Below are 19,824 nucleotides of genomic sequence, written 5' to 3'. Positions count from 1 at the left end.
CCACTTCGGGCCTCATATGGAATTGTATGTTCAGCTACCTTGCATTTGTTTATTTCATAGGTAGATAAAGGATGACTGCACAGAAGCAAGGGGTTAATGTACCAGTTTTTCATGTTCTCTGATTTGCTTCTGACATGAACTCTGAGATACAACTCTTAGTTCATTGTATTCCTCACTTAAGATGAAGGATTTTGCTTTGCTTCAGCAAAACACTGAAGATCTTGCTCTTCAGAGGGAGAGATGCATTTCAGTACAAAAATCAGTACATAAGCAAATAGTAAATGCTGTCTACACCCCCTTTTTTTTAAAAGCATTTAAGAAAATTACCTAGGCCAAGATTGCCTTTTCAAGATCTAAAACGTTGCTGTATGGCTAACACCAGCTTCTTTATTATTTATTAAATGGCAACATGAGGTATTAATAGCTTCAAGCTCTTTTCATATATGACCCATTTTCTGACTCATACATGCCTTGTTTCCACTCTCTCTAATTCACTTTATTGTCAACAAATGTGGATCTGTCTGGAAATGGCAAGCAACCTGAAGGCTGCATTGCCTAAGAGACTGGCCCCACTTCTGTGCTGTCCCTCCAGGTTGTTCCAGAACTAAACCCCAGGAAAGCAGAGCAAAATGAGTTGTCTTATTTATTACAGGGGAGATATGGTAAGAAATAAGTGAGAACAGGTCTCCAACAGCTCCGCTTCATGACTTCTGATGAGAGCCATGTTTAAGTCACGTAGCAGCCTAAAATGAATGGAGTTTGGAGGTGGTCTTTGTAGGGTAGACTTGATACCAGATTACTTGGGAAAAGTCTCCTTGTACCAGAGAAATTCCTCAGGTCTGTGTCTGCCAACTACTTGGTCCTTTTCTCATGACATCAAGGAGCAAATTTTAAAAAATAAGGACAAGGTCTGTGTCCTATGGCCAATTCTGAATCCCAGATTCAAAATCAGAGGTTTCATTGCAACTTTCTCTCTCTGAGTATGAGAGATATTCAAGACACTTTTTGTGAGGACTGATATTCCTTAAAATGTGTAATGCTAGACATAAGTTAGTCCAACTAAAATATGCCAAATAGAAATAAAAAAAAGAAATATGGATCTAATGGAAAGGAAGTAAAGTATTTCAGTGCTTAATAAATCTGAAATCAGTAGCTTTACTATACACCTCAATCATCTCAGCATAGTCAAGGAATGGAGGTTTTATTTCCTGCATACTCTGAATCATTATGTGGGAATCACTATAGAAATGTTTAGAACAGGTATTTCTGTAACTGGGAAATGAATGGAGTGTACTGTCCAGGTTTTTTGTCCATGTTAGGCTCTGACTAAAATCGTCACAGGGAACAATTAATTGAAGAGCTACTTTTATTCCTTAGATTCCTATTTTGGTACTATCAGCACTTGAAAGCTATTTTCTTTGCCTGTTTAATCCTTGGATGTTCTGAGGATGTGAGGTGCTATGTTTGTACCATAGACATGTGAACAGCTGCTGTATAGAAGGAAAAGTCTTGTACAAGGTGATGCAGTAAAAAAATTAATTTATACTTGCAGTTAGAGGTTCTGATATAAGTTTGAAGTTCAGTACAGATTCAGCTACACAGAAGATCAGATATTAATCCTCATGTTGTTAGCTGAAGTCTAATACTGAACTGAATTAGCACCCCACTAGAGAAGAGTAATTCCTACTGAATATGATTTTGCATAGATCTGATCTGTAAGCCCATTTTAACTGTATTTTCTGACCAAATGAGTTTGTAATGATGAGAGCATACTGCGTCCATAACAAAAGATTGAAGTATTGTGATTCATTAATTTAGCAAGGCTACCTTATTGCGTCCTTGTAGTTACTACAGAGTATTTTTGAGGGGAACTGATGGGTTTTAAAGGAGAAATAAAATGTTGCATTAGGAGTCTTGCTGTTAAACTTGAAATTACCATTTTTAATTTTTTTTTTTTTTTCAAAATAGTAATAACAATTGCTTAAGCTCTTACAACAAAACTTGAGCCAGTTCAATTTCTTGTCTGAGAATATGCCTTTTTGCTTTTTTGCATCTGCGCATATATATCAAGGGGTTTAGCTGAATTCCATCTGACAAGTTCAGAAAAATATCTCCTGTCTCCCTAAACAAAACAGAATCCAAATAATTTGTTAGAAGGTGCTTTGAATACGTATCAAATCTAAACCAAAAACTACTTGCAGGTACCTATTCATACATTATAAGTTCAACTGGGAGTTGATGCCTGTTGTGTTTGGTGGATTTTTGTGGGTCTGCAGAGCTGCATCATATCAGGGTAGGATGCTCTATATCTCTCTTTTCCTATGTCTTTTTCTCATCTTCTGACTCACTAACATGTGCAGCAGCAGGCCTTCTCTTACACACCATGTTGCAGAGTTACGTGTACTTACGTTTTCAGAGCCTGCTGCTGCGCATACACTTGCACCGTTGTTCAATTCCTTTGGCATGTGTACTCCAGAGTGTGGAACTGAGCTTTTGGGTAGGAATGCAACGGGTTCTCCACCTTTTATCAGCAAGTGAAAACAGGAATCAAGAATGTGTCTTGTGTGGCAGTTCCCACTGGGATTTGTGGAGCAGTGCTGAGGCTGGAAAATGAAGACACAATTAAGAAATCTTCAGTCAGAATCTCTGCACTGTTGGCTTATCTTTCCATTTTATGTATTATACTTTCCAAGATAACCTGATTGAAACTGGTTTTGGATTCCAGATTTGGCAACAGACTGTTGTTGGTTAGAATTATTTAGCTTGGTGATCTGCAAATCTATATAAATATGTATGTGAAATCAAGTGACTATGGTTTCAAGCTTGAATACGTAATGCTACGTGCTTGAATTAAAAATAAGTACCTGAGATGCTAGATGGAGCCATATGAAGAAAGACAGTACAATTTTAAAAATGTTGTTGACGTTTCAAAATATTTTTATTAAGGTTAGAACAAAACTAAAACCAAAACAGGGGTAAATCAAAGAATAGAGGCCTTTGGGCAATAATTAAAATATCGACCTATTTGTCTTATAGGATACTTTTGATATACTTTGGAATACATGGACTGTTTGAAAATCAAGCTTTAATTTTGGTCATATTTATACCACAGTTAGCCTAGATGAGAGCCTGGTGTTGTGTCCTAACCTGCTGCTCATTCAGATCATTTTCAGGAAGAGTAATGTCTGAAATACAGAGTGTTGGAAACTTTGGGGACCATTTTGGTGTGAGGAAATGCAAAATCTGTTAGGTTGTTTGAAGAAAGGTGAGTCATAGCTGCTGGCTACTGCTCAGTCCTAACGCCATGAGGGGCTGAGTGGCCGTGATCGGACCCTGCCGGCCTTCCCAGAGCAGAGGAGGGATGTGCTGCGGTCAGCCGCCAGCCTCAGCTCCACTGAGCCGCTGCTGTCCTGCCGAGGCTTGTGCTGGCCCGTGGTGGGTTAGTAGGTTTGCCGTGACAAGCTGGGTGCAACATCCACTTCCGACATTCAACTGTACGCAACAGAGAATATTTTGGCTAGAAATGAGTAAATAGATGGTTTTTCTGCCATAGGTAGCCATTAGAGAATATTATGCAACAAACAGAAGTTGAAACCTGGGTGGTTTTTTTTTTCCCTTTCGTTTATAAGAAGCGTGCATACCTGGAAAAGAAAAAAAAGGTAAGATTCAGCAGGGGTTCCTCGTGTCTAGTACACTGGTATTATGTGTGTCCCATCTGAACAGGTAATAATATGTTTTTAAATGTCATGACAGAAGTGCGGCTGCTGTATCCATAATACTGTACCTTCAATTCTGCGTGAATTTGTCTATCTAATAGACTTTTTCCTTCCTTTGTAATTTATAGGGCAGGGAGCAATTACTGCCTACCAACAATAGAAAGTGAGAAGATTAATGAGGTGCTATATTGTGGCACCTCTGAAGCATTTGAGCTTATTCTCTCTTGCTATGAGGAATAAGAAATGTCACAAACAGATGACATGGATTTGCCAAAACAAAATGCAACTTCTTAATGTCTTGAAACAAAATTATCACCAACACCAAAGGCAAGTGTACGGATTTCTCACAGACCTAATTTCCCACACATTGCTGTGTAAGTTACCCCAAAAATATGTCAACAAGCAGTTTTGCAAACATGTATTATGTGCAGTTGGCTACATGAATGTATTTCCTACCTTTCATGAGCCCTGTTCTCCTTGCTTACTATTGATTACACAGTCAGCATATGAAAATTTATCTGCCTACATTATCTGAATGAATAATTTAGCTACTTTGGGATATTTTAGATAAAGTAGATACGTAAAACTTACTATTTACTATTTGGTTAGTACTGATGATTGAGACACCTGCACATGAAGAAAGACAGAAATATCTGCAGTCTACAAGCAGGAAAGAGAAGATAGAGAGGAATGAGGTCAAGAACACAGTCCAGTTTTTCAATCTGCTATTTTAGTACTTTATACTGTTGTAATTTAACCATTAGTCTGATCAACTGAAAGTTGTCCCTGAGAGAGTTTTTACCCTGTCACATTTCTGGTCACGGTTCCTGTGCCTGCATTAGTAAGCCAACGTGACCACACAGTTGGGCTCCTTCCTTCTTCACCCTGCATTTTCTGGCCTCCTCCCTTGCCTCAAGTCTTGGGACTGTGTGTTGAACAGCATTAATTTGCATCTCTGGGCCTAAATGTCTATGGCCAGAAATGGAGGGAGAGCAAGACTGCCTGGTCTGGCAGCAGTTTGTAGTTACTGCTTCTTGGACATAAAGAAAAATGACAGCCTTTATAGCCTTTAACACTAAATTTTCAGAAGTGATGTCTAGGGGTTACTTAGAGAGGTTCTGAACACTTACGGCTCTCCTTGAAGGGAAGGAGAGCTGTAGGATCTAAGAAATTTAAAATAAGTTTGAAAATCAGTTTGGTGGGGGTGTCTCAAGTTGTATCATTTATATAACAATCTGTTCAGGTTCCATTTCTTATCAATTTTATTCTCTATTTCTTACATTTTCAACTATATTTTTAGCATATGTAATTTTCTGTTTCTAGAGATCCTCTATGACAAACGTAATAGATAAGTTATATTTTATTTTACTGTGACTCAACAGGGCCTGGCCTTATAAAGCTAGCACACACCTAAAAACTAGGCTACATGGCATTGCCGGACTTCACTGCTCTGTTTCAAACTCTAACGTGTTTATCGTATGGTTTACTGTTCATCAATATTCAAAGAATGAATTGGCATGCAAAGTTGAATTCAGCACTTTCCATAGGACAAGTATGAGTCAAGCACCTCAGCTGGAGCAATGTTTCCCCACAAACTACCCATATTGTGTTCAGCATCATATTTCTGTGCATCCGTCTTGCCTCCATTTTGACTGAAAGGACAAACTAAAGCATGTTACTTTGAGGTCTGCATCTTCCCTACTAGGGTCCAGACCTATCAAGACTGAAACTTGACATAATTTGTTATTAATTTTTCTTAACAGAGGAAGAAGAGTATATAACCCGCTAGAAAGCACAGGTGTTCTGTTGGTCTGACAGCACTAGAGTGCTGCGAAGACTTTTAGCAGCCCAACTCTGCAGGTGAAATGCAGCCCTTCTTGCATGCGATGACGGGTCGGTATGATGTGTTTTCAGACAGGCTATTTGTTTGCCTTCTGTCATGCTTTTGTCACCTGTCCTTGATTGGTAACACTCAGCCATGTGCTTTTGTCCCATCTGTTACACTTGTTATGCTTTCAAGCATATGACTTTCAAGTCATATTTGAGTTTCTGGGCTGCATATTCCTTGTACGTGGGCATCAGCTAGGACTGATGTCTCTGTCTTTTCAGCTGTCAGGCAAGTGTTGCACCACAACATGCAGTGTACCAGTCTTGGACTGGCTTTCTGCTGTACCAGTCTTGGACTGCTGCTGATTCTGCAGGCTAGCCATGGCCTGCGAGGAAATTAATATGCTTGTATTACTGGGATTGCGCGGACCCCACATACTAGTAGTTTGGTTTGATGAAACTGGCTTAAGCATAAATGGGTCCGTATGTTTAGGAACTCTTTTTTTCTTTCACTGGGCCCTAGGCTGTGCACTGTTAGTCCAAGAACTGCAGAGGCTCTCTTCCTAGGGTTTACCGTTTTGGGGCAAGAACAAGGAACTGCAGATAAACCACATCTTCTGGGGCAAGTACACAAGCATTTTTACATGCAGGTGTCAGATTTTCCCAAGTGCCTAGTTTCTTCCCTGCTGCCCATATCATGTCTTTGGGCTTGGCACCTCTGCCTACTCTTTTTTCGGTATTCTTGCTAGCAGCTGGCATAGAGTGCCTTGTAGATGGCCTGGGCGATAAACTCTTTGGGAAAAGATTTTTGTCTCTTCTCTATGCTTTATATCAGCTGGTTCAAGAGGTCTGCATGCACTTTGATGAGCTTAAAAGCACTTCTTTAAGTAGTCTTTTATTTCACCAGGGTTTATTTTCCTGTGGCCTAGAGCCCTCTGATTTCTTTGTTGGGACCATATGTGGCTGTACCAGTGTTTCATTTCAAAAGTTTATTTTCAAATGCAGTGTACCCCTTAAAGTCACATTTTCAGTTTAAAATGTCATTTTAAAGAAAAATAGCCATTTGAAATGATAGATTGGTTTAGATTGGAATTTTTGAAACAATGTTATCTAAATTGCAATGCTGTCTTATATAATTTGCATTCCTATTTAACATATTTTTTGAGGTTGGTGTAAAGGACAACATTTATATCTTTCAAGCATTTTTCTTTAAAAATGTCTTGTTTAATGTTGGTCATTGAAAGATTTTCCTAGGAATTTAATGAAGCTTTGAGTAATTCGTTAAACTGCAGTCTTAATGTGGGCATCTGAAATATTTGGAAAGAGGGTTTGCCCAAGAATAAAAGGAACACATGAACCCATAAAAGTCCTATAAAGGCACGGTGAAGGAAGATTTATGACTGACTCCTGTGTTTTTGCTGGCATTTACCTTTGAAATAGTCAGGAGGTAAGTGTAAGAATCTGACAGCACTTCCTGAAACACCCTTTTCCAATCTATTGAGTGCATTTAACCTTTTCCTTTCAGATGGTAGGATTGTGCTAGTTTATCTGAATGTTAGAAAATAAAGGAAAAAATAGCCTAGTGACTGAGTAATTCTGAAGGAAGTTCACTAGGAACAGTGAAACCTGGAGGAAACACTTCTTCTGGATGTGTTATGTTCTTATATGAAAGGCTGAACTTCAGCTTTTTCACAAAAGCCGTATTTTAGTTCTAAGACTCGTATAAGAAATGCGGTGGTACAACTTTTCAGCTTAGTCTTTGAGTCTTAGCATAACTTTAATGGAGACAAGGGTGACTAGATATTTCTAAAAGTGTGAAAGCTGTAGAGGATATACACCAGAGATTGTCAGCTGAAGCTGGCCTTTTGTTTTTTTCATGCTTCCAGATTTTCAAACATATTTTATTCTTCAGATTGTTTACACTAAAGTGAGATGTCCTGTGTCCACACTTCCAGAGTGGTTGCCTGCTGGGCCCTCCACTTTGACACACTTGTGGGCACAGCTGATTGCCACACTCAGGACGCTTCTGTCCCCAGAGCCATACAGCCACACACCAACTCGGTATTGCTGCCAGAAAATCATATCTATGTGGTGCCTGGAGGCACTTTGTCTGTCAGCAGCTTTTTCATCAAATTTGGCATGCTTTTGGACAGTGGATTAAGGTGTTTCCGCAGATTATGTGACTCTTTATACACCAGAGTCTGTGGGATTGCCTCACTGAATGACATAGATGGTGTCAGAGACAAATAGTGCCCAGGCAAAACTGTGCCTGGCAGGAGGTAGAAATGGGCAGAGAAACCCTGAGAAACATTATTTTGGATCCTGAGGAACTGGATCAAAATATTTATTTCACTAGTATTGTTCCTTAAGGAGTAGGAGGACCATCCAGTGATCATGGATTCAAAAGATACATCAAAATAATAATTTGCAGAGATTTTACTCCAAAGATAAAATAGTACTCTTAATTTTTAAATAAGCAAATGGTATCTGCCAGTTGTTAAAAGCAGCAGAGATCTGTAAGTGGGCCACTTGAAATGTAAATATGTAAGAGGACGTTTTTCTAATGCTGCTTACCACATCAGAATCTGAAACATTAAATATTTCTCAAATTCACTAAGGGTCAGTGCAGTGCCCAGCCTTTGGGAAGGAGAAATCTAATGCACAAGTACAATAACTGGGGAATTACTGAGTAGGGAAAAGAACTGCAGAACAAAAAACAATCCAAGGGGTAAATACAAGTCCACAGAGTAATCTTTTGCAGAAAAGGCAAATTTTATTCTGTGAACAGAAAAACCGATGAACAGGTCAATACGCCGTTTTAGGAGAGACTGGCAAGGCCTCTTTCAGAGTTTTATGCCCACTAAGGGGCAAGCAAAGTCCTTATGAGAGCAGCAAGAGGATGGGAGAATTAGAGAGGAGACTCTGGAAGGAAGGCTGGAGGCTGAGAGGTAGTGTAGCAGGAACCTTACAAAGGGAAAATGTGTACTAAGAGGGCAGCGACTGAATTGCTCTCTGGGCTAACTGGAAATAGCTGAGGACAAATGAGCTTCATTTCCAGCAGAGAGGACTTAGGCTGGACATTAGGTAGTGAAGCAGCAAACAGCCCACAGAGAGAGGCTTAATCATTGGAAATGTAAGGGCAAGTTAAAACAAGTTCCTGTGGGGCAGGTCTAGATATACAGTCTTTTAAGCAATACTCTGTCCCTGCTTTACTGAATGGTAGTATGTAGTGACTGCAGAGTATGTAATTTCTGTAGGTCTGTTCATGTCACTTTCACATCGAGACTGCAGGGCACTTTGACTACTGGTAGAGTTAGCAGCAACTTCTGCACCAGGTTAACCCTGCAGAATTGTCCCTCTGGATGTGTCTGTAGATTCTTTTTGCTTGTTATATGCATGTTTATTTCTTTGTAAATGTGTATTGCATGAAAAGAAATGTTTTGGTGTTTGAATCTTTCTGTCAAAACTTTTTAAAATTGGGATTTCTGCAAAATGAAAATTTTTTCCTTGAAAATTAAAATAGAGGAATTTTCTTTTCTGAACTTTTTCTTTGCAGAAACTAGATTTCTGTGCTGATTTCAATAGTCTTCAAAACATTAATAAGACGACAATGTTTTTTCTTATTTCAGAAGTGAAATTCTGGCAAGAAATATTATGGCATTTATCACATATTATGGCTTACATGGCATCTTTCAATTGGTTCTTCAAAGGCGTGTTTCTGGCCCCCATTTTATCCCATGGGCAAAGCGTCCTGGCACACAGAACCTCAAGGCTCCAATGGGAGTGGTTACTGTGATGAAGGCTTGCTTATAAGAGGTGCAGTCCCAGTCCAGAGGAGAAAAGACAGAAGTACAAATCATATAAGGCAAGGCCCTATATGTGAATGAAATTTCATAGTTTTAAAGGTATGATAAAGAAATATTTGTGTTGATGGTTTTGTTTTGTTTTGTTTTTTAACCTTAAAATATTTTAATTCTGTTTGGACTGACTTAAAACATCATAGTTTCTCTTGTTGATAGTTCATAGCACTTATAATGAGCTGCTCACCACAGAATTTCAGACATTTTAAGTTCAGCCTTGATAAAAAATATATATAATTTTGTCCTTTTATGATTAATGAGTTACATGCAGTCAACAAATGGCAATACTAAGGTCCTTCAGTTACAAATCTCAGTATATGCTTGTGGAACTGGTGGGGCAGGTCAAAGGAAAGTAGGATTGTATATTAAGATTAACGGGAGCTAAATAAGCATGGCAGACTGGGTTACAAGGGTACAGAGGGAAGGAAAAGCCCAAAGGTGGAGGTAAGTGTCAGAATGGGACAAGAGGAGCTGGGTGGGTCAAGCGAGAGCACTTGCCAAAGAACAGTGGTGGGAGGACAGAGTAGACATTCCCACTGACAGCAGTGGCAGCAGTCTCTGTGTATTTACTAGCTTTTACTTCTTCTCCTAAACTGGAGTAAAAGAAAGGACTTGTAGTGTCAGTATTTACAGCTGGAAGCAGGTATCACTGACATCCTTCCTCTGCTGCTCGGGAATGAGAGTGAGCTCCTGCCACCGCCTGCTGCATTAAGGCAAGTGAGAGGTGCACCAACATGTCCCAGCCCTGCTGTCTATAAATATAAAGCAGAAGGATAACATTTTTGTTTTTCTAGATGTCCTCTTTAGAAGGTGAGAAGCTACACGCAGAAAAAACATTATTTGCAAACTTGTATTTCTAATAAACCCAAATTAAGGTGACCCGTGCAAACCTTATTTGGTCCCTTTGTGCCTTTGTGATTATTATTATAATAATTATTTTCATAATTATAAGGTTTTCATAAGTGGACTGCTGTTTCAATATATGAAAAGGATCAACTATGGAACAAGTCATGCTCATATAGTGAAATATGTCACTGTTTGTAAAGTCTCTACTAATTTCTTGCAAAGACATGTAGCTAAAAAAACAGAATGAGGCAAAAATTTCGAGAAGTATTATGTGAAGGTACCTGATTGCTGGCCTGAATAACTAAATTATCTGTCTGATTCTGCCACAAATGCTTCTGTGAAGTTCAGAAATCATTTAAACTCCTCACAAGTAGTCTCATGTTGTATTGTAATTTTCTTTGTGCTGAATGGAAGTCCTACAGTCTGATTTATGTAAGTGTTGAACATTTATCCTTGCAATTGCAGACAAGGGAAGTAGCACCCTGAACATTCAAAATGCTATTTAATGGTGGGTACTTAAAAAACTCAGGCTGCACATCACTCAGTATATTCTTTTGACCTTAATCTCTCGCAGCCTATTTTTTATCCTTTGAACTCACAAGAGTATTGGAAAAATACATTCATTAGCACCTGTCAACCACTAAAATGCTATAGTGGCAAGGAAATACTGGAAGGAAATTAGTTCTGATGCTATAGCTGAATTCAGATAGTGTATTGATAGTAAGTCACCAGACACTCAACAGTCAGTAAAGGAAAATAAACAAAGACACAATAGCTGCTCATTTAATAAATTCTTTTTATTCTGTGCACTGATGAGCTGTTGCCCTGTGAAAAGTATGATCATATAATTAAAGATAAGATACATATGCACAGGAGGGATAAATGAAGGTTTCAGTTGCATTTGCAAGGTGCAGTTCAGCCATGTGCTGTATTTAAAATCTTAATCTTCTTTTACTGTATATTCATATAAAACGTGTGTGGGTGTTTCTGCATTCACCTTATGTACAGAAAGAAATTATTAACCTTCTGTGCATAAGAAAAAAACCAGAAAATTGCCATTGCTTCAGAACTGTTTGAATTCTGGGCTACTCTGTGAGGTACAGCTACACCACCACTCTTCTCTTAAGACTAAGGAAAATAAATGAGTTCTAGTTTAGATTCCAACGGCACTGAGAAATAGAATGAGACAGAACCAATTTCTCAGTATTTATTCCAAAGATTTTTTTGTATGAATTTAAATTTCAGACCTGTTGACAAATAGATTGGGCTCTTTCGTCTTTTAAATCCACCCCCACCCCCCTGCCATCCCCAAGAAAATCTTCCATATTTTTCAGAAAGTTGGGCAAACTTCTATGCTGTCAAGGGGATCAGCTGCAAAATGATTAGCTCGCACTTATAAACCATGGAAAACCGATCCCAGGAGTGGAAGTATGGGAGAGAGAAATATTGAAAACATCCAAATGCAGGTATTAAGCACCTGAATGAGGAGCCTGGGCTCCCTTCCCCTCCCGTCAATAGAACCTCCAGGGCTGGAGATGCCACAGCCCGCACAGTGACTGGGCATAGACACACCTCTCCAGAGTTTAATCCAGTCTGCAAATATTAGTGACAGATCTGAGAAAAAAAAAAAAAATTGTTAAAAATGAATTTTTAAGGGACTGAAAGGATGTGCAAATTTATACTGACTTTAACAAATAGCTTTAGAGGAGATTTTTCTTCACACATGGCATGGTTTAGTTTTGGCATATCCAAATGTAGTATTTCAATCACTCATTTTAAGATTAACCAGAGTTAAGGATGAAGGAAGATGATAAAATTCATGCCAAAGGAAATGTTTAATTTCATGTTGAATAAGAGTTTTGATGACCTAAGAAGATATGCTTTTGTTTTCATGTTGACAGAACCTGTCCTCAACAGTACCATTTCTTGGTCAATACTGAGCTAGTTTTCCTAAGTTATTTTAGTTTAGTTACCAAATAAAACTGTATTTTTTTCTAGTTCTAAAGAAAACATTCCAGTGTCTTCTAACTATAAAATACATTTTCTGATACATTCTGAAATACTGTAAATGTTTTAAGATTAGTTTATTATTAATCTTTCACATAACTTAATTTCTTTTCTTTTTTTTTTCTTAAATGTCTCTCCTGTCAGTTATCTTTTTTTTTTTCTTTTTCCTGCACCGAGGCCTGCCCTGTTTTCAGTTGGTTTCCTTGCCATTTTTTTTCTTAGTTGGCTTTCACATATATCTTCTGTTATTTTTAAAGTAGTTCTTCATATTGTCTCTCCTCACTCCTTTATGATAATTATTTCTTTACCTCATCCATTCACTACACTAGCTTAGGATCTTCTACACAGATAGTCCTGTTTAGGTGTCCCTGCACTCACCCTGAAGGAGAAGAGGTGGTATGAGGCAAACCCATAAAACGAATGAGATGAAGCGACCAGAGGAGCATTTCTCCAGCATGAAGGTCTTCTCCCGCATTGTTGTCACCGATGGCGAGGGAGCTGCTGTGCAGCTCTGCTCTGGTGGCCTTCCCGGTTGCGCTCTGTACCTCCCCTGGTGGAAAGACTTGTGAAGGCACAGGGAGCTGTGCAAGGCTGTAGGAGAGGGAAGAGAAGGGGCTGGCCATGCAGTCCATATAGAGATCTGAATAGCAGGCAGCTCCTTCTCATCCTACAGCTTATTTTCACCCAGGAGTGACAGACTTTCACAGCTATGTTTATCCCATATAGAAATTGTAGATGAACTTAAATGTCACGTTTAGTGAGGTAGGCACTAAGCTAGAGGGGACATCATCATTGTCTAAGAGAAATGCTTATTACCCTCATTTTTGATGCTGCAGCCAGAGACATTAACTTGTTGATGATCAGGGAATAAACTAAGGATAGTGGGGCAAGAAAGGCCTGCATCTATATTAGTTACCTAAACAAGGCCAGGGCGTGGGTGCAAACACCAGCACGATGGCTCTCACTGCTTAATAGCTTCACACTCCCAGGCACGGTTTGGCCTGGCTGAGTAATCCTCTCCCAGGGCATGGTTCAGGCAGGAGCTATGCAAGGGTCCTTCTCCCTCGGTAGCATAGATGAAACCATCCTGTTTTGGGGAGGAATAGAGTTTAGCTGTGTGAGTGAAACATGCTCAGAGCCATGGATCAGGAATCAGTCGCAAGTGGGCCCCACAGTGAGCTCCAGTTGATCTTCATCACTGGTGGAGGATCAGCCAAGGAGCGATGCCGCCTTCCGGTCCCGTTGCTGGAACCCACCCTCATTGCTGTAGCCCATGTTGTGCCAATGATGGCTCGGCATGGGGCCACCTCCCGAGGTCCCGCCTAGCCTAAAATACCCTGTGATTCTGTCTGTTTGATATACAACTCTGTGTAAGACTTTCTCTCTCCATTGTCAAGTTGTATTTAGCTTAATTACAACACTGGGCATTTTGGGATATTAGTTTTAAGCCAACATTTTCATTTGGCTGGCATATGATTTTTTTTCAGATTCATTGGAGCTACTTTCTGAGAGTACGGTTTTGAGGCACTTAATGTACTTGGCAATTTTCTCTTTATTTGTATACTTAGTAATTCCTATTGCAGTACTTCTCCTTGAGTTGTCTTTTAAGTATTTTCAAGCACTTAATTCTGTTCAAATAATCATTCATAAATATTTTGCCCCATATGGAAATTCACATTCTAACAGCAATTTAATTAATTTCACATTGAATAGTAGAATGGTGTTATAAGTCCAATGTGCGGAAAAGCATGCGTGCTAGACCTTGACTGCATTTGAAATGGCCATTGGTTTTGAGGCTTTTTACACTGAGAACTTCCATCCATTCTTTTAAGAAAGATTTAGCAGCTGCAGATTAAAGTGTCTTGTATGAAAGTAAACTCAGAAAACTAGAATCTCTCAAGGTGTCTCTAACTGCTTAAATAACTTTTCCCTTAAGCCCTCCTACCTATGAAATCTCTTTATTTCAGATAAAGCCGGGGTTGTGAATAAATTGGGCCTTACCTTGCTGTTGGGTGGATTGTGTACAGTGGGTTATCCTAAATTCATCCTGCCTGCCAGTCAGATTACTGTGATGTAAAGAACTGAGTTTACATTACAAAACTGTAATTCCCTCAGGTACACATTCTTTTTACCTTACAGTCAACATGGGGTTAATGATCACTTGGCTGATTCAGAGTTGCAGGTGATAAGTGAATGTTGAAAGCAGAGGTGTCTTGTTTGCTAACACATTTATTTGAAGAGCAGACTCAGCATGACATAGGTGGAAAAACATGAAAGTGAGTGTGGAAGACAAGTTTGTCCTGCTCTGTAGGTTCCAAAACACTTTCCTTTTTATGTTTGCTGTGTTATTACATTTGGAAACGAGCAGAAAATCCTGAGGATTTTTTGCTTTCTAAGCTGTTCTGTTTTGGTGGGGGCCTTGGAGGGAGGGCTTTATCTGGGGTTTTCTTTCTTTTTGATTTGTGTTTCACTTTGGTAAACATAGTTGACAAGAACTTTTGGTCTTTTTTTGTTATTGTCTACATAGATTACCAAGGCGATTGTTGAAAAGGTTCTGCTATTGTATTTTGGGAATGATGATCTTGCCAAAGTTATTAAAGTTGGGTTAGGTTGTTGCACTATGTTCTCCAGAAGGCTAACCCTTGAAACCTAACAAAGCTGGATGAAAAACAGACTGTTATTTTTTGACAGGACGCAGGATCAGTGGTCTGTGATGTGCACTAACTAGCAGCTGATTTCTGGATGAAATTTGAGAAGTTATTTTGGTTTAGCAAGCTCTGTGTTATTGGAATACTCTTTTCCCAAAAAGATTTCTTCCCCATCTCCTCTAATAAGTACTAGAGTTGTGATAATCCAAAGTTTATTTATTACCAGTTTTCATTTCTGTTGTACAAATGGAAAGGAGTGGCAGGATGTTATTTCTGGGGAGGATGGGGCTACGCGGATTTTAGTGTGCTTCCCACTGTGGTTCACAAGAGCCTGAATGTGATAGCTCTGCAAGGCCAGTTTACAAAATCTTGCTCAAAGTGGTGCTTGAGTGGCACTGATTTTGGGAGGGGGATGAGGGTGGGAAGCCAGCAAGGCCATCTTTGGATTCATTTTGCTTTTTGAAGGTCTGCGTTAACAGATTTATAGAGCTCTTTCTATATAACAAGTTTGTGTGCAGGAAGGCAATGGAGGTCTAAGTCAAATATGAAATGCAGGGGCATTATGGGCAGGTGTGAACGGTGGCATTACTCCCCTGTCTGTCTGTGATCCCTTGTGCCGTGGATCCTGTGTGTGCTTACAGGGAGCGAGCTGTCTCATTACCTCTGCCTGCAGCCTCCCTCTGTAAAAGTGGCCCTCCTGCAGTGACTGAGGATGGACAGAACCTGTGGGACAGACTCCCCGCAAGCAGCATGGCAAAATATGTCTGTCTCTACACCACCTTCCTTGTTAGTGTTTAAGCACCTTTTTTTCTTTGCAGCGTACGTTTTTCATGAGAATTCTTATCTTCTCTAGATAGAAAAAGCATTTTTGTTGTTGTTTCAGGCTATTTTTCAGTCATTTTTTATTATTCTTAAATACAATTTTAAGAAAAATGTATTTGTGAGCCTAGTGTTGATCTGAGTGAAGAGAAATATTCTGAAAAGATGAAAATTTAAATTATCTGGACTGAATGATGACTGATACTTTTTGGTATTTCTTTACTCTGTTTTGGTTTTACCTGTTACTTGAAGTGGGGTTTTTTGTGTCCAGCTAAGAAACTAGGATTGTTTTAGTAAGTTCGTGTGTGTTTGTGCAGTGTCAGAAAATTACTACACACCTACAAAAATATGTAATTGTTTTGGAACCTGACATTTTCTTCCTTTTACTGTTTTTAATGTGCCTTTTTAAAAAGGTAAAATTTTATAAACTGTAATTTATTTTTATTTCTTATTGATACGAAAATAATTTTGTGAACCTTGTCTTGTATAACATGCATATTTGTAGCAGTTGTAAAAAAAGAAAAAAGATCTGAAATTGTGAATATCTATCAGGTGGTCATGTACAGCTAACAGACTAGTCTATTGCTGTTAAAATTATATTGACAGTTTTTTGCTTGCTTGCTGATTTACTTCAAATATTTAAAACATTCTTGTAGTTATATACACCTAAAAGTATATTTTTCAAAAAAGTCACACTGTGGTTAATTTAAAGTTATACTGAGAGGATGGATTAGGTGATCTAGCTGCAGGCAGGAGAGAATGGGGTGGAGAAGATAAGAAACAACAGCTTTGATCAGTGCTCAGTAGAAAAAAAAGAAGTCAATTAAATGAGGCACTGAGATAAAGCAAATTCAAAGGAATATTCAGGACCTGGAGAGGAATAAAAAAACTACCTAGAGCTGGTGGGTTGGAAAAGGTAGCTACATGAACCATGTATGTGTTGTATCCATAACGATTTATTAATGATACTGTTTTCACCTTTTCACTTTTTAACATCTGAAATGTGAAAGGTTTTTTTTTCCCTGCCTACTTTGTTAAACTCATGTTGTCAGAATTGTGACGCTCTCCAGTTTTCCCATCTCAGTAAACAGCCAGAGTTGTGCTATGTTAGCACATCACCATTCGCAGCTTCTTCTGTCTTGCACAAGTCCCAAGGAAACAAAAATTATTTAAAAAAGTTTTCAAAATTAGCTGGTATATAAGGCTTGTTAAAGAACTTCAGGTTTAAAAAATGCAGTTTTCCTGAATGATGCCAGTAGCATCTAACATGGCCTCATGTTTCTCTAATAACTGATATTCATTCAAAGCTGTTCAATGAAAATATATCATATTCGGGGACAGAAATTATATACAAAAAGTCTTGAGGTCATGGCTGGCAGCACATGTGAGAGAGTCCAGGTGGCTTTGGCTGGTAGAAAGCTTTTGGGCATTGAGATGGACTGCAGCAGGAGATGTCAGGGAACTTTGGCTAGATGAAAGAGGATGGTTGAGCATACGTAGAGTAACCAGAAAGCTGCTGGGGAGTATTGGTTTGGAGCAAGAAGGTGTTGTTGGTGCTAGATGCCTTGGTTCATCAAAAGAGAGGAAGTTTTTCTGCGCTGAAGAAGGGAATAAGGCAAAATTAGGTATGTAGGGAGAAATCTGAAAGAGAGAGCCCCCAGCCTCTTACGCTCAAAACCAGGATATGGTTGTTTGAGAAAATGTTGGGACTCTGGGGAGATAAGAGCCACCTGTTTACTAATCAGCAATTAAAACATGCATGGTAAGTGGATAATTACTCTAAACAGTAAGATTCTTCATGCTTTAGCTTGTCTGATGCTGTCACACCCAATTGTATTTTTCTCCCGGACAATTTGTAGTGCAGACTCTTACTGGAAAGCACGTTTTGCAAGAGCTGTTTGCCTTCCAGGAGCAATCCCAGAGTTCATTGCTGGTTCCCTTGGTAATTTCACATCCTCTCATCTTTTTGAATATTGTTTGCCATGCCTGCAGCAGCTACCCATAATAACCTCTTACCAGATTCACTAGATGTGAATTCATTGCCATTTACACTATAGATTTGTTCGGTCTTCATTCAGCAGCATGCACGTGTGGGTCATGTGCATGTCTAGTATGTCTAGCACATGTCCAGTAACATGTACATTACTAGAACAAAAATTCTTCAGCAACAATTTTTAATACCTTCTGACTTTTCTTGTCGTGCTAAAACCACTTCTTAATTTTTATGAAAGTGGTATTGTAATGAGAATAGGAACTGTTTTATGCAGTATTATATCTTTGATAATGTAAGGAAAGTTTTCACCTCTAATTGGGCAATAACACTTGAAAATAGCCTGCTTAATAATTTAAGTGCCTTGCAAATTCAGATGCAAACACTAAGGGATTTTTGCCTCAGATTCTCAAACTACCTACTGATACTGAATCATTCTGAACCCTTTGGACAGTAGCAGGTACAAAAAAAAAAAAGCTGATTTTTTTGTATTCCTTTGTAATGTCTTGAGAAAAATTGATTAATTTATCAAATAGCTTTTTAATTTTTCAAGGTACAATGCCTAATAACATCAGATTGATTTGTGATAAATTCCTCTGTATCTTACTGGTTCCACACCTTTCTAACTAGAACAGGACAGAAGGTGATAAAAGATTATTTTTTTGTCCATTTCTTGTTTCAAATCTAGATCTGCTCTTCTTTCTTACAATCTGCAGGAGTGGATGAGACTTAACCTCACTGAAAGAATTATGCTTGTTTTTTGCTATTAACAGGCCAAGCTCTGATAACAGGCGCCACAGCATCCGGGAGAGGATGTCCAGTACCAACGAGAAAGGGAGCCTGTCCATGGAGTCCACCAAGGAGACCCGGTACTGTGCTGTCTGCAACGACTACGCTTCAGGCTACCATTATGGGGTCTGGTCTTGTGAGGGATGCAAAGCTTTTTTCAAAAGGAGTATTCAAGGTAATAAACTCTTCAGGTGAATCATGTTTACTCTTTACTCTTGAGGAGTGTGAAGCTACTTGAGATTGCATCCTGAGCCCAGGACAGTGACATTTATTGGTTTTCATTAGCAGCTACTGTGCTCTCCCATATATTTTTAGCTCTGTACTTGGTGAATGCTTCTAGCAGGTATATAATACGTTGTTATTTAGTCCAAGATTAATGAGGGAGAAAAGCTTCTCTATGTTCTCCTTGGTTTAGGTATGTCTGACCATGGAGGCAGTGAGAAATCTAACTTAAAAATCCATACTGGATCAAGATGGCCACTCTTTCAGGCTATGCATCTCTCTCTTCTGCGATTACGTTCTTATCCAAATCAATTTTTTCTGAGAATTCCCTGTCAGATGAAGATTAATTCACGTTGATTGATTTATTAATCTTAATTTAGTGCTCCATTAGTAAGACGGTTCAGTACAAATCTCAGCTCCTTGAAGATGTGAGATGTCTTTTGAGAACCAATATTGAAAATGAATGATGAAATAGAATTTTATCTGTCAGCAAAGCAGGGCTTTGAACTGTACACAGAACAGTTTAATTCATGGTCTTGTCACGGTAAAAGTATACTGTGCAAGGTGTCCAGTGGGGCAAAGGGCATCTAACAGAAACAGTATTAGTTACTGTGACCAAGATAATTCTTGATTTAAATGCCTGTCACTCTGTGGAATGGATACTTTTTTGCTTTGTTCAACATCTCCTAAACTGAGTAAGAAGTAAGTATGTTTCTATTGAAAATACAGGTACTGTTCAGCATCTAAGTCTTATTTTGGAGAAGAAAATAAAACAGATTTCTTCCTTTCCAAACAGAAAAGTAGTAAAGCGTTATGCTTTAATTAGCTTTCTATAGTTTTTTAAATCTCCGGTTGATATATAGGCACAAAAATTCCTGTCACTCCTTTTTTGAAGTAAACATAGTGAGGAACAGTTTTTACCTCATATCACAAGGTGTGATTATTGCCTGTTTTGTTGCATGGTAGTCATGGTAACTTACTGAGGTGAGTTAAGACTTCCAGCATTCAGCTCAGAATTTTCCCCGCCTTAAAGAAAAAAGTGAAAGATTGGCTGAGGGGTAGGCATTGATGAAATGATTTGAATGTCAGTGATTAGTTAA

The 19,824-nt window shown here is 38.8% G+C and overlaps 1 protein-coding gene across 1 annotated transcript in view; it reads left to right on the top strand.

The window, feature by feature from the left end:
* Positions 1–19,824, top strand: part of LOC104079389 (estrogen receptor-like) — a 45,159-nt gene that overhangs the window by 12,294 nt on the left and 13,041 nt on the right. Inside the window, exon 2 of the mRNA XM_009581420.1 lies at positions 18,487–18,677. Within this exon, the coding sequence (XP_009579715.1) occupies positions 18,487–18,677 (191 nt within the window). The remainder of the gene's footprint in view (positions 1–18,486; positions 18,678–19,824) is intronic.

This window comes from Fulmarus glacialis, unplaced genomic scaffold (assembly GCF_000690835.1).
Source record: "Fulmarus glacialis isolate BGI_N327 unplaced genomic scaffold, ASM69083v1 scaffold2687, whole genome shotgun sequence".
Lineage (NCBI taxonomy): Eukaryota > Metazoa > Chordata > Aves > Procellariiformes > Procellariidae > Fulmarus > Fulmarus glacialis.
The sequence above is the reverse complement of the archived record's forward strand: the minus strand, read 5'-3'. Positions and strand labels throughout refer to the sequence as shown.